The 24,432-nt window shown below is 30.9% G+C and overlaps 1 protein-coding gene across 1 annotated transcript in view; it reads right to left on the reverse strand.

Annotated features, from left to right (window-relative positions):
* The window catches only part of LOC127727724 (peptidoglycan-recognition protein SC2-like), a 69,983-nt gene extending 48,437 nt beyond the window's left edge, over positions 1 to 21,546 (reverse strand). Inside the window, exons 1-4 of the mRNA XM_052234839.1 lie at positions 21,530 to 21,546; positions 20,896 to 21,109; positions 19,894 to 19,939; positions 19,411 to 19,614 (exon numbers count right to left, since the gene is read on the reverse strand). Coding sequence (XP_052090799.1) covers positions 19,411 to 19,614; positions 19,894 to 19,939; positions 20,896 to 21,109; positions 21,530 to 21,546 — 481 coding nt within the window. The remainder of the gene's footprint in view (positions 1 to 19,410; positions 19,615 to 19,893; positions 19,940 to 20,895; positions 21,110 to 21,529) is intronic.
* Between the last annotated feature and the right edge of the window lie 2,886 nt (positions 21,547 to 24,432).

Consider the following 24,432-nt stretch of genomic DNA (forward strand, 5'->3'; position numbering starts at 1 on the left):
TACAAAAGTAGCATGCTTACTTTCTCTCTGACAGATTTTTCTGGTTTTCTATTTGTGTTTGTGGTATCTAATGTAGATGTTTAACTCATTTTTGAACACTGAACACAAAAAAAAGTAGATAAAAATCAGAATAAGAGTGCAAAATGTGCTGCTTTAATGGTCTTAGTCTAACCGTCAGTATGAAGCAAGTGAAAAATGAGGTTCTATGCACATACAAGTTGAATTCCTTTTAGCAGATTTCACTGAATCTGTATCAAAAGCACTTATTACTGGTTGTTTGACCTTGTCTGTTTCACAGGCTTCCTTTATTTTCTTTTGTTTGATAGCTAGTGGTTAAAATATTGGCCTTTTGAGGTTGAAATTTCATGCCGGTTTTAAAAAGTAAAGTAAATAACTTTGCATCAAATCATACTGTCTACATATATAGTTGAAAGTGACAGTCATGTTACATCCAGGCTCCATGTTTTATCATATCTAAACAAAGATTTGAGCAAAAAGAAGCATATCTCTATCTACCATATCATTTATTTGCTTTTTAATATGCAAATGTGGGGAACGACCTAAATTGACAACCTGTTTTTTTAAGCTTGACATTGCTGAAGACCATTTTATTCACATGTGTTATGCTATTTGAAACTTATATTTCCATTAAAAGTACATTTATAACATGTAAAAGGTGTTTTTATAACTTAACAACTTCAGAAAATTGTGGTAAGTGAAAAATATTACATTTCATATAAGGCCTCGATTCATTTGAAAACGTCTATTTTTTGGCACAGGCTCATATAAAATTTACTTCTGGCCATTTTTTATAAGTCTGAAACATGAAGTATGCTATCTGTTGCTTTTAATAGGTGATAACTTATACATAGAAACATTAAAAAATGTAAGTTTTGGTATATTTTGGTTTTTAGAAGCCCAAATTTGATAGTTGAAATTGTTCTAATTCAACGCCACAATTCAGCACCCAAAGTTCAGATATAAAAAATGCCACATTTTTTATAATTGGTATCATATGGCTTTGAAACTTTGTAAACTGTTTTATAATACACTAAGCTTAAATCATGCCAAGTTTTATTAGAATTGGTCAAGTTTTAGATCCCTAATAGGCCCAAGACCACAATTAATGATCCCGCTTTTCGTTGTCCACGGATATAGTTCCTTTTAATTAGAGTGTATTTTTTCTTAATTTTTTTTCTTTCCCTTCCTCACTCATTTCTTAGTTTTTTTTGGGTGGAAATAAAAGAAGAGAGGTGAAATAATCTTTTGGATGTTGTATTTTAACTGATTTTGATATGGAAAGAGTGATTAGGCTAGGTGCAAAAAGGTGATATTTACAGTTTTCGGAACATCTCTTGACTTGTCCATAGGGGTATGGATGTGTATTGGCTAAATTTGTAAGAGTCATTGGTTCAATCTTTCTGAATTTTGGATATATTTTTGGACTAGTACTATACATTATACACACAAAAGATTTGACAAAAATGCAAGGTGCAATTTTTTTAATGAAACAAAACGTTATAAAGAACTAATAGGGGAATTTAATTGTGGTCTGTGGCCTAAGAGGTGAATTCAGGAAATATTGAATTTGTACTTTGACAACTTCCCTGAATGATCTATTGGTATTAATTTGTCAAACTACATGAGAATAAATGATTTCCACTTTTATTTGATAGAAATTTTGTAAAAAAGTGACATTTCAGCCTACATGCCCAAAATTGAACTTTTTCAGTTGTTTCAATATTTTTACAAAAGTAGCATGCTTACTTTCTCTCTGACAGATTTTTCTGGTTTTCTATTTGTGTTTGTGGTATCTAATGTAGATGTTTAACTCATTTTTGAACACTGAACACAAAAAAAAGTAGATAAAAATCAGAATAAGAGTGCAAAATGTGCTGCTTTAATGGTCTTAGTCTAACCGTCAGTATGAAGCAAGTGAAAAATGAGGTTCTATGCACATACAAGTTGAATTCCTTTTAGCAGATTTCACTGAATCTGTATCAAAAGCACTTATTACTGGTTGTTTGACCTTGTCTGTTTCACAGGCTTCCTTTATTTTCTTTTGTTTGATAGCTAGTGGTTAAAATATTGGCCTTTTGAGGCTGAAATTTCATGCCGGTTTTAAAAAGTAAAGTAAATAACTTTGCATCAAATCATACTGTCTACATATATAGTTGAAAGTGACAGTCATGTTACATCCAGGCTCCATGTTTTATCATATCTAAACAAAGATTTGAGCAAAAAGAAGCATATCTCTATCTACCATATCATTTATTTGCTTTTTAATATGCAAATGTGGGGAACGACCTAAATTGACAACCTGTTTTTTTAAGCTTGACATTGCTGAAGACCATTTTATTCACATGTGTTATGCTATTTGAAACTTATATTTCCATTAAAAGTACATTTATAACATGTAAAAGGTGTTTTTATAACTTAACAACTTCAGAAAATTGTGGTAAGTGAAAAATATTACATTTCATATAAGGCCTCGATTCATTTGAAAACGTCTATTTTTTGGCACAGGCTCATATAAAATTTACTTCTGGCCATTTTTTATAAGTCTGAAACATGAAGTATGCTATCTGTTGCTTTTAATAGGTGATAACTTATACATAGAAACATTAAAAAATGTAAGTTTTGGTATATTTTGGTTTTTAGAAGCCCAAATTTGATAGTTGAAATTGTTCTAATTCAACGCCACAATTCAGCACCCAAAGTTCAGATATAAAAAATGCCACATTTTTTATAATTGGTATCATATGGCTTTGAAACTTTGTAAACTGTTTTATAATACACTAAGCTTAAATCATGCCAAGTTTTATTAGAATTGGTCAAGTTTTAGATCCCTAATAGGCCCAAGACCACAATTAATGATCCCGCTTTTCGTTGTCCACGAATATAGTTCCTTTTAATTAGAGTGTATTTTTTCTTAATTTTTTTTCTTTCCCTTCCTCACTCATTTCTTAGTTTTTTTTGGGTGGAAATAAAAGAAGAGAGGTGAAATAATCTTTTGGATGTTGTATTTTAACTGATTTTGATATGGAAAGAGTGATTAGGCTAGGTGCAAAAAGGTGATATTTACAGTTTTCGGAACATCTCTTGACTTGTCCATAGGGGTATGGATGTGTATTGGCTAAATTTGTAAGAGTCATTGGTTCAATCTTTCTGAATTTTGGATATATTTTTGGACTAGTACTATACATTATACACACAAAAGATTTGACAAAAATGCAAGGTGCAATTTTTTTAATGAAACAAAACGTTATAAAGAACTAATAGGGGAATTTAATTGTGGTCTGTGGCCTAAGAGGTGAATTCAGGAAATATTGAATTTGTACTTTGACAACTTCCCTGAATGATCTATTGGTATTAATTTGTCAAACTACATGAGAATAAATGATTTCCACTTTTATTTGATAGAAATTTTGTAAAAAAGTGACATTTCAGCCTACATGCCCAAAATTGAACTTTTTCAGTTGTTTCAATATTTTTACAAAAGTAGCATGCTTACTTTCTCTCTGACAGATTTTTCTGGTTTTCTATTTGTGTTTGTGGTATCTAATGTAGATGTTTAACTCATTTTTGAACACTGAACACAAAAAAAAGTAGATAAAAATCAGAATAAGAGTGCAAAATGTGCTGCTTTAATGGTCTTAGTCTAACCGTCAGTATGAAGCAAGTGAAAAATGAGGTTCTATGCACATACAAGTTGAATTCCTTTTAGCAGATTTCACTGAATCTGTATCAAAAGCACTTATTACTGGTTGTTTGACCTTGTCTGTTTCACAGGCTTCCTTTATTTTCTTTTGTTTGATAGCTAGTGGTTAAAATATTGGCCTTTTGAGGCTGAAATTTCATGCCGGTTTTAAAAAGTAAAGTAAATAACTTTGCATCAAATCATACTGTCTACATATATAGTTGAAAGTGACAGTCATGTTACATCCAGGCTCCATGTTTTATCATATCTAAACAAAGATTTGAGCAAAAAGAAGCATATCTCTATCTACCATATCATTTATTTGCTTTTTAATATGCAAATGTGGGGAACGACCTAAATTGACAACCTGTTTTTTTAAGCTTGACATTGCTGAAGACCATTTTATTCACATGTGTTATGCTATTTGAAACTTATATTTCCATTAAAAGTACATTTATAACATGTAAAAGGTGTTTTTATAACTTAACAACTTCAGAAAATTGTGGTAAGTGAAAAATATTACATTTCATATAAGGCCTCGATTCATTTGAAAACGTCTATTTTTTGGCACAGGCTCATATAAAATTTACTTCTGGCCATTTTTTATAAGTCTGAAACATGAAGTATGCTATCTGTTGCTTTTAATAGGTGATAACTTATACATAGAAACATTAAAAAATGTAAGTTTTGGTATATTTTGGTTTTTAGAAGCCCAAATTTGATAGTTGAAATTGTTCTAATTCAACGCCACAATTCAGCACCCAAAGTTCAGATATAAAAAATGCCACATTTTTTATAATTGGTATCATATGGCTTTGAAACTTTGTAAACTGTTTTATAATACACTAAGCTTAAATCATGCCAAGTTTTATTAGAATTGGTCAAGTTTTAGATCCCTAATAGGCCCAAGACCACAATTAATGATCCCGCTTTTCGTTGTCCACGAATATAGTTCCTTTTAATTAGAGTGTATTTTTTCTTAATTTTTTTTCTTTCCCTTCCTCACTCATTTCTTAGTTTTTTTTGGGTGGAAATAAAAGAAGAGAGGTGAAATAATCTTTTGGATGTTGTATTTTAACTGATTTTGATATGGAAAGAGTGATTAGGCTAGGTGCAAAAAGGTGATATTTACAGTTTTCGGAACATCTCTTGACTTGTCCATAGGGGTATGGATGTGTATTGGCTAAATTTGAAAGAGTCATTGGTTCAATCTTTCTGAATTTTGGATATATTTTTGGACTAGTACTATACATTATACACACAAAAGATTTGACAAAAATGCAAGGTGCAATTTTTTTAATGAAACAAAACGTTATAAAGAACTAATAGGGGAATTTAATTGTGGTCTGTGGCCTAAGAGGTGAATTCAGGAAATATTGAATTTGTACTTTGACAACTTCCCTGAATGATCTATTGGTATTAATTTGTCAAACTACATGAGAATAAATGATTTCCACTTTTATTTGATAGAAATTTTGTAAAAAAGTGACATTTCAGCCTACATGCCCAAAATTGAACTTTTTCAGTTGTTTCAATATTTTTACAAAAGTAGCATGCTTACTTTCTCTCTGACAGATTTTTCTGGTTTTCTATTTGTGTTTGTGGTATCTAATGTAGATGTTTAACTCATTTTTGAACACTGAACACAAAAAAAAGTAGATAAAAATCAGAATAAGAGTGCAAAATGTGCTGCTTTAATGGTCTTAGTCTAACCGTCAGTATGAAGCAAGTGAAAAATGAGGTTCTATGCACATACAAGTTGAATTCCTTTTAGCAGATTTCACTGAATCTGTATCAAAAGCACTTATTACTGGTTGTTTGACCTTGTCTGTTTCACAGGCTTCCTTTATTTTCTTTTGTTTGATAGCTAGTGGTTAAAATATTGGCCTTTTGAGGCTGAAATTTCATGCCGGTTTTAAAAAGTAAAGTAAATAACTTTGCATCAAATCATACTGTCTACATATATAGTTGAAAGTGACAGTCATGTTACATCCAGGCTCCATGTTTTATCATATCTAAACAAAGATTTGAGCAAAAAGAAGCATATCTCTATCTACCATATCATTTATTTGCTTTTTAATATGCAAATGTGGGGAACGACCTAAATTGACAACCTGTTTTTTTAAGCTTGACATTGCTGAAGACCATTTTATTCACATGTGTTATGCTATTTGAAACTTATATTTCCATTAAAAGTACATTTATAACATGTAAAAGGTGTTTTTATAACTTAACAACTTCAGAAAATTGTGGTAAGTGAAAAATATTACATTTCATATAAGGCCTCGATTCATTTGAAAACGTCTATTTTTTTGCACAGGCTCATATAAAATTTACTTCTGGCCACTTTTTATAAGTCTGAAACATGAAGTATGCTATCTGTTGCTTTTAATAGGTGATAACTTATACATAGAAACATTAAAAAATGTAAGTTTTGGTATATTTTGGTTTTTAGAAGCCCAAATTTGATAGTTGAAATTGTTCTAATTCAACGCCACAATTCAGCACCCAAAGTTCAGATATAAAAAATGCCACATTTTTTATAATTGGTATCATATGGCTTTGAAACTTTGTAAACTGTTTTATAATACACTAAGCTTAAATCATGCCAAGTTTTATTAGAATTGGTCAAGTTTTAGATCCCTAATAGGCCCAAGACCACAATTAATGATCCCGCTTTTCGTTGTCCACGAATATAGTTCCTTTTAATTAGAGTGTATTTTTTCTTAATTTTTTTTCTTTCCCTTCCTCACTCATTTCTTAGTTTTTTTTGGGTGGAAATAAAAGAAGAGAGGTGAAATAATCTTTTGGATGTTGTATTTTAACTGATTTTGATATGGAAAGAGTGATTAGGCTAGGTGCAAAAAGGTGATATTTACAGTTTTCGGAACATCTCTTGACTTGTCCATAGGGGTATGGATGTGTATTGGCTAAATTTGTAAGAGTCATTGGTTCAATCTTTCTGAATTTTGGATATATTTTTGGACTAGTACTATACATTATACACACAAAAGATTTGACAAAAATGCAAGGTGCAATTTTTTTAATGAAACAAAACGTTATAAAGAACTAATAGGGGAATTTAATTGTGGTCTGTGGCCTAAGAGGTGAATTCAGGAAATATTGAATTTGTACTTTGACAACTTCCCTGAATGATCTATTGGTATTAATTTGTCAAACTACATGAGAATAAATGATTTCCACTTTTATTTGATAGAAATTTTGTAAAAAAGTGACATTTCAGCCTACATGCCCAAAATTGAACTTTTTCAGTTGTTTCAATATTTTTACAAAAGTAGCATGCTTACTTTCTCTCTGACAGATTTTTCTGGTTTTCTATTTGTGTTTGTGGTATCTAATGTAGATGTTTAACTCATTTTTGAACACTGAACACAAAAAAAAGTAGATAAAAATCAGAATAAGAGTGCAAAATGTGCTGCTTTAATGGTCTTAGTCTAACCGTCAGTATGAAGCAAGTGAAAAATGAGGTTCTATGCACATACAAGTTGAATTCCTTTTAGCAGATTTCACTGAATCTGTATCAAAAGCACTTATTACTGGTTGTTTGACCTTGTCTGTTTCACAGGCTTCCTTTATTTTCTTTTGTTTGATAGCTAGTGGTTAAAATATTGGCCTTTTGAGGCTGAAATTTCATGCCGGTTTTAAAAAGTAAAGTAAATAACTTTGCATCAAATCATACTGTCTACATATATAGTTGAAAGTGACAGTCATGTTACATCCAGGCTCCATGTTTTATCATATCTAAACAAAGATTTGAGCAAAAAGAAGCATATCTCTATCTACCATATCATTTATTTGCTTTTTAATATGCAAATGTGGGGAACGACCTAAATTGACAACCTGTTTTTTTAAGCTTGACATTGCTGAAGACCATTTTATTCACATGTGTTATGCTATTTGAAACTTATATTTCCATTAAAAGTACATTTATAACATGTAAAAGGTGTTTTTATAACTTAACAACTTCAGAAAATTGTGGTAAGTGAAAAATATTACATTTCATATAAGGCCTCGATTCATTTGAAAACGTCTATTTTTTTGCACAGGCTCATATAAAATTTACTTCTGGCCATTTTTTATAAGTCTGAAACATGAAGTATGCTATCTGTTGCTTTTAATAGGTGATAACTTATACATAGAAACATTAAAAAATGTAAGTTTTGGTATATTTTGGTTTTTAGAAGCCCAAATTTGATAGTTGAAATTGTTCTAATTCAACGCCACAATTCAGCACCCAAAGTTCAGATATAAAAAATGCCACATTTTTTATAATTGGTATCATATGGCTTTGAAACTTTGTAAACTGTTTTATAATACACTAAGCTTAAATCATGCCAAGTTTTATTAGAATTGGTCAAGTTTTAGATCCCTAATAGGCCCAAGACCACAATTAATGATCCCGCTTTTCGTTGTCCACGAATATAGTTCCTTTTAATTAGAGTGTATTTTTTCTTAATTTTTTTTCTTTCCCTTCCTCACTCATTTCTTAGTTTTTTTTGGGTGGAAATAAAAGAAGAGAGGTGAAATAATCTTTTGGATGTTGTATTTTAACTGATTTTGATATGGAAAGAGTGATTAGGCTAGGTGCAAAAAGGTGATATTTACAGTTTTCGGAACATCTCTTGACTTGTCCATAGGGGTATGGATGTGTATTGGCTAAATTTGTAAGAGTCATTGGTTCAATCTTTCTGAATTTTGGATATATTTTTGGACTAGTACTATACATTATACACACAAAAGATTTGACAAAAATGCAAGGTGCAATTTTTTTAATGAAACAAAACGTTATAAAGAACTAATAGGGGAATTTAATTGTGGTCTGTGGCCTAAGAGGTGAATTCAGGAAATATTGAATTTGTACTTTGACAACTTCCCTGAATGATCTATTGGTATTAATTTGTCAAACTACATGAGAATAAATGATTTCCACTTTTATTTGATAGAAATTTTGTAAAAAAGTGACATTTCAGCCTACATGCCCAAAATTGAACTTTTTCAGTTGTTTCAATATTTTTACAAAAGTAGCATGCTTACTTTCTCTCTGACAGATTTTTCTGGTTTTCTATTTGTGTTTGTGGTATCTAATGTAGATGTTTAACTCATTTTTGAACACTGAACACAAAAAAAAGTAGATAAAAATCAGAATAAGAGTGCAAAATGTGCTGCTTTAATGGTCTTAGTCTAACCGTCAGTATGAAGCAAGTGAAAAATGAGGTTCTATGCACATACAAGTTGAATTCCTTTTAGCAGATTTCACTGAATCTGTATCAAAAGCACTTATTACTGGTTGTTTGACCTTGTCTGTTTCACAGGCTTCCTTTATTTTCTTTTGTTTGATAGCTAGTGGTTAAAATATTGGCCTTTTGAGGCTGAAATTTCATGCCGGTTTTAAAAAGTAAAGTAAATAACTTTGCATCAAATCATACTGTCTACATATATAGTTGAAAGTGACAGTCATGTTACATCCAGGCTCCATGTTTTATCATATCTAAACAAAGATTTGAGCAAAAAGAAGCATATCTCTATCTACCATATCATTTATTTGCTTTTTAATATGCAAATGTGGGGAACGACCTAAATTGACAATCTGTTTTTTTAAGCTTGACATTGCTGAAGACCATTTTATTCACATGTGTTATGCTATTTGAAACTTATATTTCCATTAAAAGTACATTTATAACATGTAAAAGGTGTTTTTATAACTTAACAACTTCAGAAAATTGTGGTAAGTGAAAAATATTACATTTCATATAAGGCCTCGATTCATTTGAAAACGTCTATTTTTTGGCACAGGCTCATATAAAATTTACTTCTGGCCATTTTTTATAAGTCTGAAACATGAAGTATGCTATCTGTTGCTTTTAATAGGTGATAACTTATACATAGAAACATTAAAAAATGTAAGTTTTGGTATATTTTGGTTTTTAGAAGCCCAAATTTGATAGTTGAAATTGTTCTAATTCAACGCCACAATTCAGCACCCAAAGTTCAGATATAAAAAATGCCACATTTTTTATAATTGGTATCATATGGCTTTGAAACTTTGTAAACTGTTTTATAATACACTAAGCTTAAATCATGCCAAGTTTTATTAGAATTGGTCAAGTTTTAGATCCCTAATAGGCCCAAGACCACAATTAATGATCCCGCTTTTCGTTGTCCACGAATATAGTTCCTTTTAATTAGAGTGTATTTTTTCTTAATTTTTTTTCTTTCCCTTCCTCACTCATTTCTTAGTTTTTTTTGGGTGGAAATAAAAGAAGAGAGGTGAAATAATCTTTTGGATGTTGTATTTTAACTGATTTTGATATGGAAAGAGTGATTAGGCTAGGTGCAAAAAGGTGATATTTACAGTTTTCGGAACATCTCTTGACTTGTCCATAGGGGTATGGATGTGTATTGGCTAAATTTGTAAGAGTCATTGGTTCAATCTTTCTGAATTTTGGATATATTTTTGGACTAGTACTATACATTATACACACAAAAGATTTGACAAAAATGCAAGGTGCAATTTTTTTAATGAAACAAAACGTTATAAAGAACTAATAGGGGAATTTAATTGTGGTCTGTGGCCTAAGAGGTGAATTCAGGAAATATTGAATTTGTACTTTGACAACTTCCCTGAATGATCTATTGGTATTAATTTGTCAAACTACATGAGAATAAATGATTTCCACTTTTATTTGATAGAAATTTTGTAAAAAAGTGACATTTCAGCCTACATGCCCAAAATTGAACTTTTTCAGTTGTTTCAATATTTTTACAAAAGTAGCATGCTTACTTTCTCTCTGACAGATTTTTCTGGTTTTCTATTTGTGTTTGTGGTATCTAATGTAGATGTTTAACTCATTTTTGAACACTGAACACAAAAAAAAGTAGATAAAAATCAGAATAAGAGTGCAAAATGTGCTGCTTTAATGGTCTTAGTCTAACCGTCAGTATGAAGCAAGTGAAAAATGAGGTTCTATGCACATACAAGTTGAATTCCTTTTAGCAGATTTCACTGAATCTGTATCAAAAGCACTTATTACTGGTTGTTTGACCTTGTCTGTTTCACAGGCTTCCTTTATTTTCTTTTGTTTGATAGCTAGTGGTTAAAATATTGGCCTTTTGAGGATGAAATTTCATGCCGGTTTTAAAAAGTAAAGTAAATAACTTTGCATCAAATCATACTGTCTACATATATAGTTGAAAGTGACAGTCATGTTACATCCAGGCTCCATGTTTTATCATATCTAAACAAAGATTTGAGCAAAAAGAAGCATATCTCTATCTACCATATCATTTATTTGCTTTTTAATATGCAAATGTGGGGAACGACCTAAATTGACAATCTGTTTTTTTAAGCTTGACATTGCTGAAGACCATTTTATTCACATGTGTTATGCTATTTGAAACTTATATTTCCATTAAAAGTACATTTATAACATGTAAAAGGTGTTTTTATAACTTAACAACTTCAGAAAATTGTGGTAAGTGAAAAATATTACATTTCATATAAGGCCTCGATTCATTTGAAAACGTCTATTTTTTGGCACAGGCTCATATAAAATTTACTTCTGGCCATTTTTTATAAGTCTGAAACATGAAGTATGCTATCTGTTGCTTTTAATAGGTGATAACTTATACATAGAAACATTAAAAAATGTAAGTTTTGGTATATTTTGGTTTTTAGAAGCCCAAATTTGATAGTTGAAATTGTTCTAATTCAACGCCACAATTCAGCACCCAAAGTTCAGATATAAAAAATGCCACATTTTTTATAATTGGTATCATATGGCTTTGAAACTTTGTAAACTGTTTTATAATACACTAAGCTTAAATCATGCCAAGTTTTATTAGAATTGGTCAAGTTTTAGATCCCTAATAGGTGAATTCAGGAAATATTGAATTTGTACTTTGACAACTTCCCTGAATGATCTATTGGTATTAATTTGTCAAACTACATGAGAATAAATGATTTCCACTTTTATTTGATAGAAATTTTGTAAAAAAGTGACATTTCAGCCTACATGCCCAAAATTGAACTTTTTCAGTTGTTTCAATATTTTACAAAAGTAGCATGCTTACTTTCTCTCTGACAGATTTTTCTGGTTTTCTATTTGTGTTTGTGGTATCTAATGTAGATGTTTAACTCATTTTTGAACACTGAACACAAAAAAAAGTAGATAAAAATCAGAATAAGAGTGCAAAATGTGCTGCTTTAATGGTCTTAGTCTAACCGTCAGTATGAAGCAAGTGAAAAATGAGGTTCTATGCACATACAAGTTGAATTCCTTTTAGCAGATTTCACTGAATCTGTATCAAAAGCACTTATTACTGGTTGTTTGACCTTGTCTGTTTCACAGGCTTCCTTTATTTTCTTTTGTTTGATAGCTAGTGGTTAAAATATTGGCCTTTTGAGGCTGAAATTTCATGCCGGTTTTAAAAAGTAAAGTAAATAACTTTGCATCAAATCATACTGTCTACATATATAGTTGAAAGTGACAGTCATGTTACATCCAGGCTCCATGTTTTATCATATCTAAACAAAGATTTGAGCAAAAAGAAGCATATCTCTATCTACCATATCATTTATTTGCTTTTTAATATGCAAATGTGGGGAACGACCTAAATTGACAACCTGTTTTTTTAAGCTTGACATTGCTGAAGACCATTTTATTCACATGTGTTATGCTATTTGAAACTTATATTTCCATTAAAAGTACATTTATAACATGTAAAAGGTGTTTTTATAACTTAACAACTTCAGAAAATTGTGGTAAGTGAAAAATATTACATTTCATATAAGGCCTCGATTCATTTGAAAACGTCTATTTTTTGGCACAGGCTCATATAAAATTTACTTCTGGCCATTTTTTATAAGTCTGAAACATGAAGTATGCTATCTGTTGCTTTTAATAGGTGATAACTTATACATAGAAACATTAAAAAATGTAAGTTTTGGTATATTTTGGTTTTTAGAAGCCCAAATTTGATAGTTGAAATTGTTCTAATTCAACGCCACAATTCAGCACCCAAAGTTCAGATATAAAAAATGCCACATTTTTTATAATTGGTATCATATGGCTTTGAAACTTTGTAAACTGTTTTATAATACACTAAGCTTAAATCATGCCAAGTTTTATTAGAATTGGTCAAGTTTTAGATCCCTAATAGGCCCAAGACCACAATTAATGATCCCGCTTTTCGTTGTCCACGAATATAGTTCCTTTTAATTAGAGTGTATTTTTTCTTAATTTTTTTTCTTTCCCTTCCTCACTCATTTCTTAGTTTTTTTTGGGTGGAAATAAAAGAAGAGAGGTGAAATAATCTTTTGGATGTTGTATTTTAACTGATTTTGATATGGAAAGAGTGATTAGGCTAGGTGCAAAAAGGTGATATTTACAGTTTTCGGAACATCTCTTGACTTGTCCATAGGGGTATGGATGTGTATTGGCTAAATTTGTAAGAGTCATTGGTTCAATCTTTCTGAATTTTGGATATATTTTTGGACTAGTACTATACATTATACACACAAAAGATTTGACAAAAATGCAAGGTGCAATTTTTTTAATGAAACAAAACGTTATAAAGAACTAATAGGGGAATTTAATTGTGGTCTGTGGCCTAAGAGGTGAATTCAGGAAATATTGAATTTGTACTTTGACAACTTCCCTGAATGATCTATTGGTATTAATTTGTCAAACTACATGAGAATAAATGATTTCCACTTTTATTTGATAGAAATTTTGTAAAAAAGTGACATTTCAGCCTACATGCCCAAAATTGAACTTTTTCAGTTGTTTCAATATTTTTACAAAAGTAGCATGCTTACTTTCTCTCTGACAGATTTTTCTGGTTTTCTATTTGTGTTTGTGGTATCTAATGTAGATGTTTAACTCATTTTTGAACACTGAACACAAAAAAAAGTAGATAAAAATCAGAATAAGAGTGCAAAATGTGCTGCTTTAATGGTCTTAGTCTAACCGTCAGTATGAAGCAAGTGAAAAATGAGGTTCTATGCACATACAAGTTGAATTCCTTTTAGCAGATTTCACTGAATCTGTATCAAAAGCACTTATTACTGGTTGTTTGACCTTGTCTGTTTCACAGGCTTCCTTTATTTTCTTTTGTTTGATAGCTAGTGGTTAAAATATTGGCCTTTTGAGGCTGAAATTTCATGCCGGTTTTAAAAAGTAAAGTAAATAACTTTGCATCAAATCATACTGTCTACATATATAGTTGAAAGTGACAGTCATGTTACATCCAGGCTCCATGTTTTATCATATCTAAACAAAGATTTGAGCAAAAAGAAGCATATCTCTATCTACCATATCATTTATTTGCTTTTTAATATGCAAATGTGGGGAACGACCTAAATTGACAACCTGTTTTTTTAAGCTTGACATTGCTGAAGACCATTTTATTCACATGTGTTATGCTATTTGAAACTTATATTTCCATTAAAAGTACATTTATAACATGTAAAAGGTGTTTTTATAACTTAACAACTTCAGAAAATTGTGGTAAGTGAAAAATATTACATTTCATATAAGGCCTCGATTCATTTGAAAACGTCTATTTTTTGGCACAGGCTCATATAAAATTTACTTCTGGCCATTTTTTATAAGTCTGAAACATGAAGTATGCTATCTGTTGCTTTTAATAGGTGATAACTTATACATAGAAACATTAAAAAATGTAAGTTTTGGTATATTTTGGTTTTTAGAAGCCCAAATTTGATAGTTGAAATTGTTCTAATTCAACGCCACAATTCAGCACCCAAAGTTCAGATATAAAAAATGCCACATTTTTTATAATTGGTATCATATGGCTTTGAAACTTTGTAAACTGTTTTATAATACACTAAGCTTAAATCATGCCAAGTTTTATTAGAATTGGTCAAGTTTTAGATCCCTAATAGGTGAATTCAGGAAATATTGAATTTGTACTTTGACAACTTCCCTGAATGATCTATTGGTATTAATTTGTCAAACTACATGAGAATAAATGATTTCCACTTTTATTTGATAGAAATTTTGTAAAAAAGTGACATTTCAGCCTACATGCCCAAAATTGAACTTTTTCAGTTGTTTCAATATTTTACAAAAGTAGCATGCTTACTTTCTCTCTGACAGATTTTTCTGGTTTTCTATTTGTGTTTGTGGTATCTAATGTAGATGTTTAACTCATTTTTGAACACTGAACACAAAAAAAAGTAGATAAAAATCAGAATAAGAGTGCAAAATGTGCTGCTTTAATGGTCTTAGTCTAACCGTCAGTATGAAGCAAGTGAAAAATGAGGTTCTATGCACATACAAGTTGAATTCCTTTTAGCAGATTTCACTGAATCTGTATCAAAAGCACTTATTACTGGTTGTTTGACCTTGTCTGTTTCACAGGCTTCCTTTATTTTCTTTTGTTTGATAGCTAGTGGTTAAAATATTGGCCTTTTGAGGCTGAAATTTCATGCCGGTTTTAAAAAGTAAAGTAAATAACTTTGCATCAAATCATACTGTCTACATATATAGTTGAAAGTGACAGTCATGTTACATCCAGGCTCCATGTTTTATCATATCTAAACAAAGATTTGAGCAAAAAGAAGCATATCTCTATCTACCATATCATTTATTTGCTTTTTAATATGCAAATGTGGGGAACGACCTAAATTGACAACCTGTTTTTTTAAGCTTGACATTGCTGAAGACCATTTTATTCACATGTGTTATGCTATTTGAAACTTATATTTCCATTAAAAGTACATTTATAACATGTAAAAGGTGTTTTTATAACTTAACAACTTCAGAAAATTGTGGTAAGTGAAAAATATTACATTTCATATAAGGCCTCGATTCATTTGAAAACGTCTATTTTTTGGCACAGGCTCATATAAAATTTACTTCTGGCCATTTTTTATAAGTCTGAAACATGAAGTATGCTATCTGTTGCTTTTAATAGGTGATAACTTATACATAGAAACATTAAAAAATGTAAGTTTTGGTATATTTTGGTTTTTAGAAGCCCAAATTTGATAGTTGAAATTGTTCTAATTCAACGCCACAATTCAGCACCCAAAGTTCAGATATAAAAAATGCCACATTTTTTATAATTGGTATCATATGGCTTTGAAACTTTGTAAACTGTTTTATAATACACTAAGCTTAAATCATGCCAAGTTTTATTAGAATTGGTCAAGTTTTAGATCCCTAATAGGCCCAAGACCACAATTAATGATCCCGCTTTTCGTTGTCCACGAATATAGTTCCTTTTAATTAGAGTGTATTTTTTCTTAATTTTTTTTCTTTCCCTTCCTCACTCATTTCTTAGTTTTTTTTGGGTGGAAATAAAAGAAGAGAGGTGAAATAATCTTTTGGATGTTGTATTTTAACTGATTTTGATATGGAAAGAGTGATTAGGCTAGGTGCAAAAAGGTGATATTTACAGTTTTCGGAACATCTCTTGACTTGTCCATAGGGGTATGGATGTGTATTGGCTAAATTTGTAAGAGTCATTGGTTCAATCTTTCTGAATTTTGGATATATTTTTGGACTAGTACTATACATTATACACACAAAAGATTTGATAAAAATGCAAGGTGCAATTTTTTTAATGAAACAAAACGTTATAAAGAACTAATAGGGGAATTTAATTGTGGTCTGTGGCCTAAGAGGTGAATTCAGGAAATATTGAATTTGTACTTTGACAACTTCCCTGAATGATCTATTGGTATTAATTTGTCAAACTACATGAGAATAAATGATTTCCACTTTTATTTGATAGAAATTTTGTAAAAAAGTGACATTTCAGCCTACATGCCCAAAATTGAACTTTTTCAGTTGTTTCAATATTTTTACAAAAGTAGCATGCTTACTTTCTCTCTGACAGATTTTTCTGGTTTTCTATTTGTGTTTGTGGTATCTAATGTAGATGTTTAACTCATTTTTGAACACTGAACACAAAAAAAAGTAGATAAAAATCAGAATAAGAGTGCAAAATGTGCTGCTTTAATGGTCTTAGTCTAACCGTCAGTATGAAGCAAGTGAAAAATGAGGTTCTATGCACATAAAAGTTGAATTCCTTTTAGCAGATTTCACTGAATCTGTATCAAAAGCACTTATTACTGGTTGTTTGACCTTGTCTGTTTCACAGGCTTCCTTTATTTTCTTTTGTTTGATAGCTAGTGGTTAAAATATTGGCCTTTTGAGGCTGAAATTTCATGCCGGTTTTAAAAAGTAAAGTAAATAACTTTGCATCAAATCATACTGTCTACATATATAGTTGAAAGTGACAGTCATGTTACATCCAGGCTCCATGTTTTATCATATCTAAACAAAGATTTGAGCAAAAAGAAGCATATCTCTATCTACCATATCATTTATTTGCTTTTTAATATGCAAATGTGGGGAACGACCTAAATTGACAATCTGTTTTTTTAAGCTTGACATTGCTGAAGACCATTTTATTCACATGTGTTATGCTATTTGAAACTTATATTTCCATTAAAAGTACATTTATAACATGTAAAAGGTGTTTTTATAACTTAACAACTTCAGAAAATTGTGGTAAGTGAAAAATATTACATTTCATATAAGGCCTCGATTCATTTGAAAACGTCTATTTTTTGGCACAGGCTCATATAAAATTTACTTCTGGCCATTTTTTATAAGTCTGAAACATGAAGTATGCTATCTGTTGCTTTTAATAGGTGATAACTTATACATAGAAACATTAAAAAATGTAAGTTTTGGTATATTTTGGTTTTTAGAAGCCCAAATTTGATAGTTGAAATTGTTCTAATTCAACGCCACAATTCAGCACCCAAAGTTCAGATATAAAAAATGCCACATTTTTTATAATTGGTATCATATGGCTTTGAAACTTTGTAAACTGTTTTATAATACACTAAGCTTAAATCATGCCAAGTTTTATTAGAATTGGTCAAGTTTTAGATCCCTAATAGGCCCAAGACCACAATTAATGATCCCGCTTTTCGTTGTCCACGGATATAGTTCCTTTTAATTAGAGTGTATTTTTTCTTAATTTTTTTTCTTTCCCTTCCTCACTCATTTCTTAGTTTTTTTTGGGTGGAAATAAAAGAAGAGAGGTGAAATAATCTTTTGGATGTTGTATTTTAACTGATTTTGATATGGAAAGAGTGATTAGGCTAGGTGCAAAAAGGTGATATTTACAGTTTTCGGAACATCTCTTGACTTGTCCATAGGGGTATGGATGTGTATTGGCTAAATTTGTAAGAGTCATTGGTTCAATCTTTCTGAATTTTGGATATATTTTTGGACTAGTACTATACATTATACACACAAAAGATTTGACAAAAATGCAAGGTGCAATTTTTTTAATGAAACAAAACGTTATAAAGAACTAATAGGGGAATTTAATTGTGGTCTGTGGCCTATTATTTAAAGTACCGAAAAATTAACATTAATTTAAAAATGAACCATTCTTGCATGCTGACCTACTTAATAATGTGCGCCTACAGACAATTATAAGAACTTAATGTAACAACAGTTCTTTTGCTCTATACATAATGACAAAACCTATTGATAAATGTCGCTATAGACACCCGTGTATTCGCGAAAACTGCATGTTGTCCTCTGAATGTCTTTTGGATATTTTTGTCGTTTGGTTGCTGTTTCATTGATGTATAATCAACATCTATTATATTTATCAACAAATATTTACACCATTATTTCGGTCTTGCCTTTTTCGAATCATTATTTTAAAGTTTGAGATAACCACATTACCAGTTCAACCATGATACATGTAAATGTTAATGTAAAAATAAGAAGATGCGGTGTGATTGCCAATGAGAAAAGTCTCCGACGGAGACCAGAATGACGCAGAAGCGAACAACTAAAGGTCACCGTACGGCCTTCAACAATGAGCAAATTCTATAAACAATAAACGAAAAGCAAATATTATATACAGCAATAAACGACAACCACTGAGTTACAGGCTGCTGGCTTTGGACAGGCAAATACAGTATGTTTCGGGGTTAAACATGTTTGTGGGCGTCCAACCCTCCCTCTAACCTGAAACAGTGGTGTAACGGCACAACATGAAAACAAACTATAAAAATCAGTTCAAACGGGCTTAACTCATCAGATCGATACAAGGCATACAAAGTACAGATCTCCAAAAGACTAAAAAACAATTGTATAGTATTTATTGATTTGTTCATAAATTGCACTAAGTGTAGGTGTCACCCTTCGGGTTTTGTCTGTTCGTTCATTTTACGATTTCTTCTACGTTTGGAGCAATTTCAGCTTACAATGTGGTTTGGACAATTGTCTATTACAGAACGATCTCTTCAATTTTTACATGTGCAGTCGTAAGTTACTATAATATGATAATAATTTGATGAATAAAAGACATTTATTATTGATTAAAGACATACAGGTCGATGGTAAAAAATAACTAGTTTACATAACCAATGGCAACATATCATCACACCGGCATGTAAAGATATAGCAACTCGAAATGAACTAGAAACCAATGCTGCACTAATTGAAGAAGGTAGTCGGTTTGTTTTTCAGGATATACTCATCGCATTGATCATGACACGTAGGAATTTTGGAGTAAGTTGTACTCAGAATTTAATCTAAAGAACGAGGAAAGGAGAACTATGAAAGCTATCATTTGGTTACTTTATATAAAAAATGATTCAAATTAAATGTACAGGTACTCACGATGACCGTCCATGTGGTAATTTTGGTAAGCCTTGACTTTAGCAATACATGCTGACTGCGTATGACATCCACCTGAGGCGCCGTGGTGGATGTACACGTGATTTGGGACTTTCGTTAGAAGAGAGTGTGCGTGTGTTGGACTACGAGCACCCCATCCAGCACGTGAGATAATGTTCGGACAGCCAGACGAAGATGATTGATGGGCTGCAACAAAAAAATATCTTCTACACTCTCATAAAAAACAAACATGGAAATGATTCTGCCATTTACTTTTAAAACATATAAATATAGTTAACAATGACATTATTTTTATATACATTTAATTTTTGAAAGAAGGTGTAAATACATTGCAATGATGAAAGTGTATATTTGTCACTTTACCGATCATGCAAATTAAATTATTCATATCCAATCGTTAGAAGGAACACAATAAGGTATTAACAACTGTTTTTGTTCTGAAGCTTATTTTAGACTATGACTTACTCTGACAAGTTTTGAAATTCAGCCAATTGATTGCAGCCCAAGCATCCTAAAATATTGAATAAAATTTAAGTTTACAGGTGTTCTTAAATCATCGGCTACTCGTGTATTTTCTACAATGCATCTATGGTAAACATGCAAACAAAAATTATTCTTGTAGGTTATGCCGCTACACAATTCCTATCATTAGTTTGTTTTCATTTGCATTCAAGTAAAACAATTTTTGAAGATAAAATCGAGGTCTTCTTTAACTTCAGCATGTGAACATCACATCTGAGTAAATGAAAAAATAGGAAAATTCCGTCGTATTACAATGGCAATCGGATACGCATACGAAAACATGCTGATAGAAAAAAAAACAATGGTTTTGATGGCAACTTGGAACACATATCCTTATGTATCTGTGGTAAGGATAGCCGCCACATGTAGTAGAGTGTGATTATGAGTATCATCTCGCATATGAGTTAATGTATTCTTTACTGGATGCATTGCAGATAATGTATTTAGACATAAGTGATTGGTGTTACTTATAAGATAACTTGAGAATACAGTATCATAATCTAAAATCGCAAATTATCGGTGTAGATTTTTAATAAATTTGGCAAGTTTTGTTACCATAATGCAATTTTATTTTTAACTTCTCCTTTTATTTTAAAAGTACAGAAAATCATTTTATTTATTTATAAGTTCAAAAGCAATATACTGGAGTAAATCTACTATTCTAATATATTAACTGTAAATCTATCGATTCTTTTATGTTGCAAGAAAACAAGTGCGTCTTTTTTTTTCTTTTTTTTTAGCTGAGCGTAATTATCATAGTAATGCACATTGCTTACAAAATATCAAAATACACGAAAACAAGGCAAAACATAATTTGTAACATTTACTATTGTTATTTTATTTTGGAAATACAAAATAATTAATCTGCTTTTTTAGATAAGCACAATCAATAATCTATCAATTGTTTTTTTATTTCTTCAATTTACGGTAATACGTTGAACTTACATGTCCATTATAGTCAATATTAGCCCATGTATATCCATTAGCTGTTTGTCTACCTCCTTTATCTGTGTGACATTCACCAGCAGGGATTGTTCCCATAATTCGATGCGTTGTTCCTGCTCCAGATCGAACATGCAAAGAGTCTGTTGCACACCCACACTGGGCTGCAGACGCATCATTTGTGAGGAAACAAGTAACGAGAACTGCTATGAAAATCCTTGAAAATAGATATAATTGAATAAGAGTAAACATTGAATTTTTAACCAATGTTTAATCAATCCATTTTTTAGTAATACATTACGTTTATTTTTTTGGAGAAAAAAAATTTCTGAACTATTGATTTGTTTTTAACTTACAAAGTAACATGTTTGAACCTACAGATTATTACATGATTACAAATCCAACTCTCAATTCTTATTTTTGTTACAGTTTCCAAATATTGGTACGTACATGACAAATAAGGAATACAATGTATTGTCCGTGCTTCTCAAATTTTCTTGATAGATAACAGATAAAGCATTTATATATCACGAAAAACGTGTAAAGATTGAAGATAAAACGAAAGACAACTTATGACTGTGACCTGTATAAACTTAACATTGACATTATTTTGACTTGATTTGTTGCTGTTTGTTACCTCTTGAGAACTTGCATATACTTTATTTTTCTTTGTCACTGTTTATGTATAAATGTTAGTTCATTAGTTCTAGATCTCTTCTTATAGATTATAGGAACGCTAAAGGTAACATATATTAAAACATATCATAAAGCTTCAGGATTTTCTCTTTCGATCTGTTTTACATTTTGTTATATCGGGCCTTTGATATTATAGCTTACTATACGGCAAAGCATGATTTGTGCTCTTAGTTGAAGGGCGTACGGTGATCCGTAATTGTTCGAGTCTTTCCTTTGGTCTTTACGGATAGTTGTCTCATAAATAGTTATACCACATCTCCTCATTGTTATATTTTTTCGACGACATAAGTATGATTTGCTGTGCTATTTTTTATAAACTTCAAAGAAAAATGGCAAATGAGTTGATATTCGATCCCGCACACGTTGCTGTAGTTTGCGTTTATTTTGCATCAATATGATTTTTCAATGAAGAGAAAGACGACTGGTCGGCTCGGAGTCAGAATAATGTGTCCGGTTAGAATGGCATATCTTCCTGCAGACTGTTACCTTTTGACCGCGCTGAGGTACGTCCATTATTCATTTTTCATTATTCAAAATTCAATAATGAATAATGAAATAGTTCATTATTCACTATTCAACGTTAAGTGATGAATAATGAATAATGAAATAGTTTATATTTCAGTATTCAAGTTGAAAAGTGAATAATGAAATAGAAAATTTATTTTTTGACTGTGACACTATATCCCGTATTTCTGAATTCTTCATTTTGGTGATATTTAACAAATATTCAATTAATTTAAGAAAAAGTAAATCAAAACACTCGTTGAAATTTTAATCGTTATTAATTTATTTAGTTTCGGAGGATAAACTAGTGGGTTTCCCCAACTATTTTTAACAGAAATTCCTTATTTTAATGTATGGACGACATGAATACCAAAACATATATTAAAATTAAAATACTATTTGTATTATTTTTTTATTTCCACTGGATCTTTGTGCTATTCTTCATCCCCTGATTATAGATATAACTTGTCGATTGTGCCGCAATGCCCATTAGAGGGGTTACGGAGGACCTAAATGCCAAAATAAGCGTGAAAATTAAGAAATAGCCAATTTTGAATAATGAAATGGATATTTTGAATAATGGAATGGACTGCTGCGACCCTTTAACCTCTAATTACAGATATACCTTATACGTCATTCGAAAGCTTATTAAGAGAGGAACAAAAGGTATATAGTCAATATGTTCCGCAACGCCTATTAGAGGAGTTACGGAGGACCTAAATGTCGAAATACGCGTGAACATTAAGAAATAGCTTATTTTGAATAATGGAATGGACTGCCGCGACCCTTTAGCCCCTAATTACAGATAAATCTTATACACCATTCAAAAGCTTATCAATAGAGGAACAAAATGGTTATAATCAATATGTGCCGCAATGCCCATTAGAGGGATTACGGAGGACCTAAATGCCAAAATACGCGTGAAAATTAAGAAATAGCCAATTTTGAATAATGGAATGGATATTTTGAATAATGGAATGGACTGCTGCGACCCTTTAACCTCTAATTACAGATATACCGTATACGTCATTCGAAAGCTTATTAATAGAGGAACAAAAGGAATATAGTCAATATGTTCTGCAACGCCTATTAGAGGAGTTACGGAGGACCTAAATGTCGAAATACGCAGGAACATTAAGAAATAGCCTATATTAATGTTATAACCAATAAAAACAATCTTTAAAGATTTTACTACTATGGTAAATTTATAACCTTAAAAGATAAGTTTGTTGATATGATGAATTAGTTTACATTAATCGTATCTAATTTTACGGGCTTTATAAACAACATCGTCATAACAATTAGGGTGTGATATTCCACTTTTAATAAGAACTCTACAGAATACAGACAGACTTTTAAACTAAATATTCAAGTTGTATCTATGAAAGAATTTAGAAAAGGTTTTAATTAATTTTTGGTAACGAAATCCCTGACTTAATAATCTATTAGTTAATAACATGAATTACGTTCATTGAAATCTAAAACATGACTACATACATGTACAAAGTGAACATATTGTGAAATATACACACCGTAAGAAGGGGCGAAAGGAAAACCACCATCCTAAAGGCGAAATTAACAATTGGGAAAGAAGAAAAATCGTCTCTTTTGTCGTAAATTTTTGTATAGAGTTTCCCGTGTTGAACTGGAATATCCGAATCTTTAACCCATTTCTCTGACGTCATTCTATTGTTCTTACAGTGGATTATTTTTCAAGAATCCACTGACTACTTCGTTAACTTAAGATAACTTATTTTATAACTTTAAACTTTTAACTTACGATTTTTTATCCTCTCAAAAACGAGTGGCATATGAAGGGTTCGAACTCGCGCGTATTTTCTTCATAATCAGTAGAGTCTTCAGTCTATGCATGAAACCACTATACCACGAGTGCTCAAATAAATCAAGATTTAAATAACACTCTTAAAGCGCACAACTGTCAATACATGTCAATAAACTGTATTTCTATCTCAGAGATAATTCGCTTTTGTTATCTAACAAAATATATATACTATGTCTGGATTTGTTCATGTTCTTTTCAAATTTATTTATATCACGTCAACATTGAACGGACTCTAATTTGAGTAAAGTGTGATATATAAGCTACGACCGTAAAACTACTTCTTTGACTGTAAAACCAGAAACAAAATCATCGCCTTTACATGAAAATGAAGTATATAATACCTCTAAGATTAAAACTATTTTTATCGAGAAAAAATTACAATGAAAAAATTTCATTCCGGATACACGGTTCGAACTTTGCACTGTTAATATCACCGTTATGACATTCGTTACCAACGACTAGACGATCACAGCTATGAACAGCTTGATGGTAAGTTT

The sequence above is a fragment of the Mytilus californianus genome, unplaced genomic scaffold, assembly GCF_021869535.1.
Source record: "Mytilus californianus isolate M0D057914Y unplaced genomic scaffold, xbMytCali1.0.p SCAF_2, whole genome shotgun sequence".
Taxonomy (NCBI): domain Eukaryota; kingdom Metazoa; phylum Mollusca; class Bivalvia; order Mytilida; family Mytilidae; genus Mytilus; species Mytilus californianus.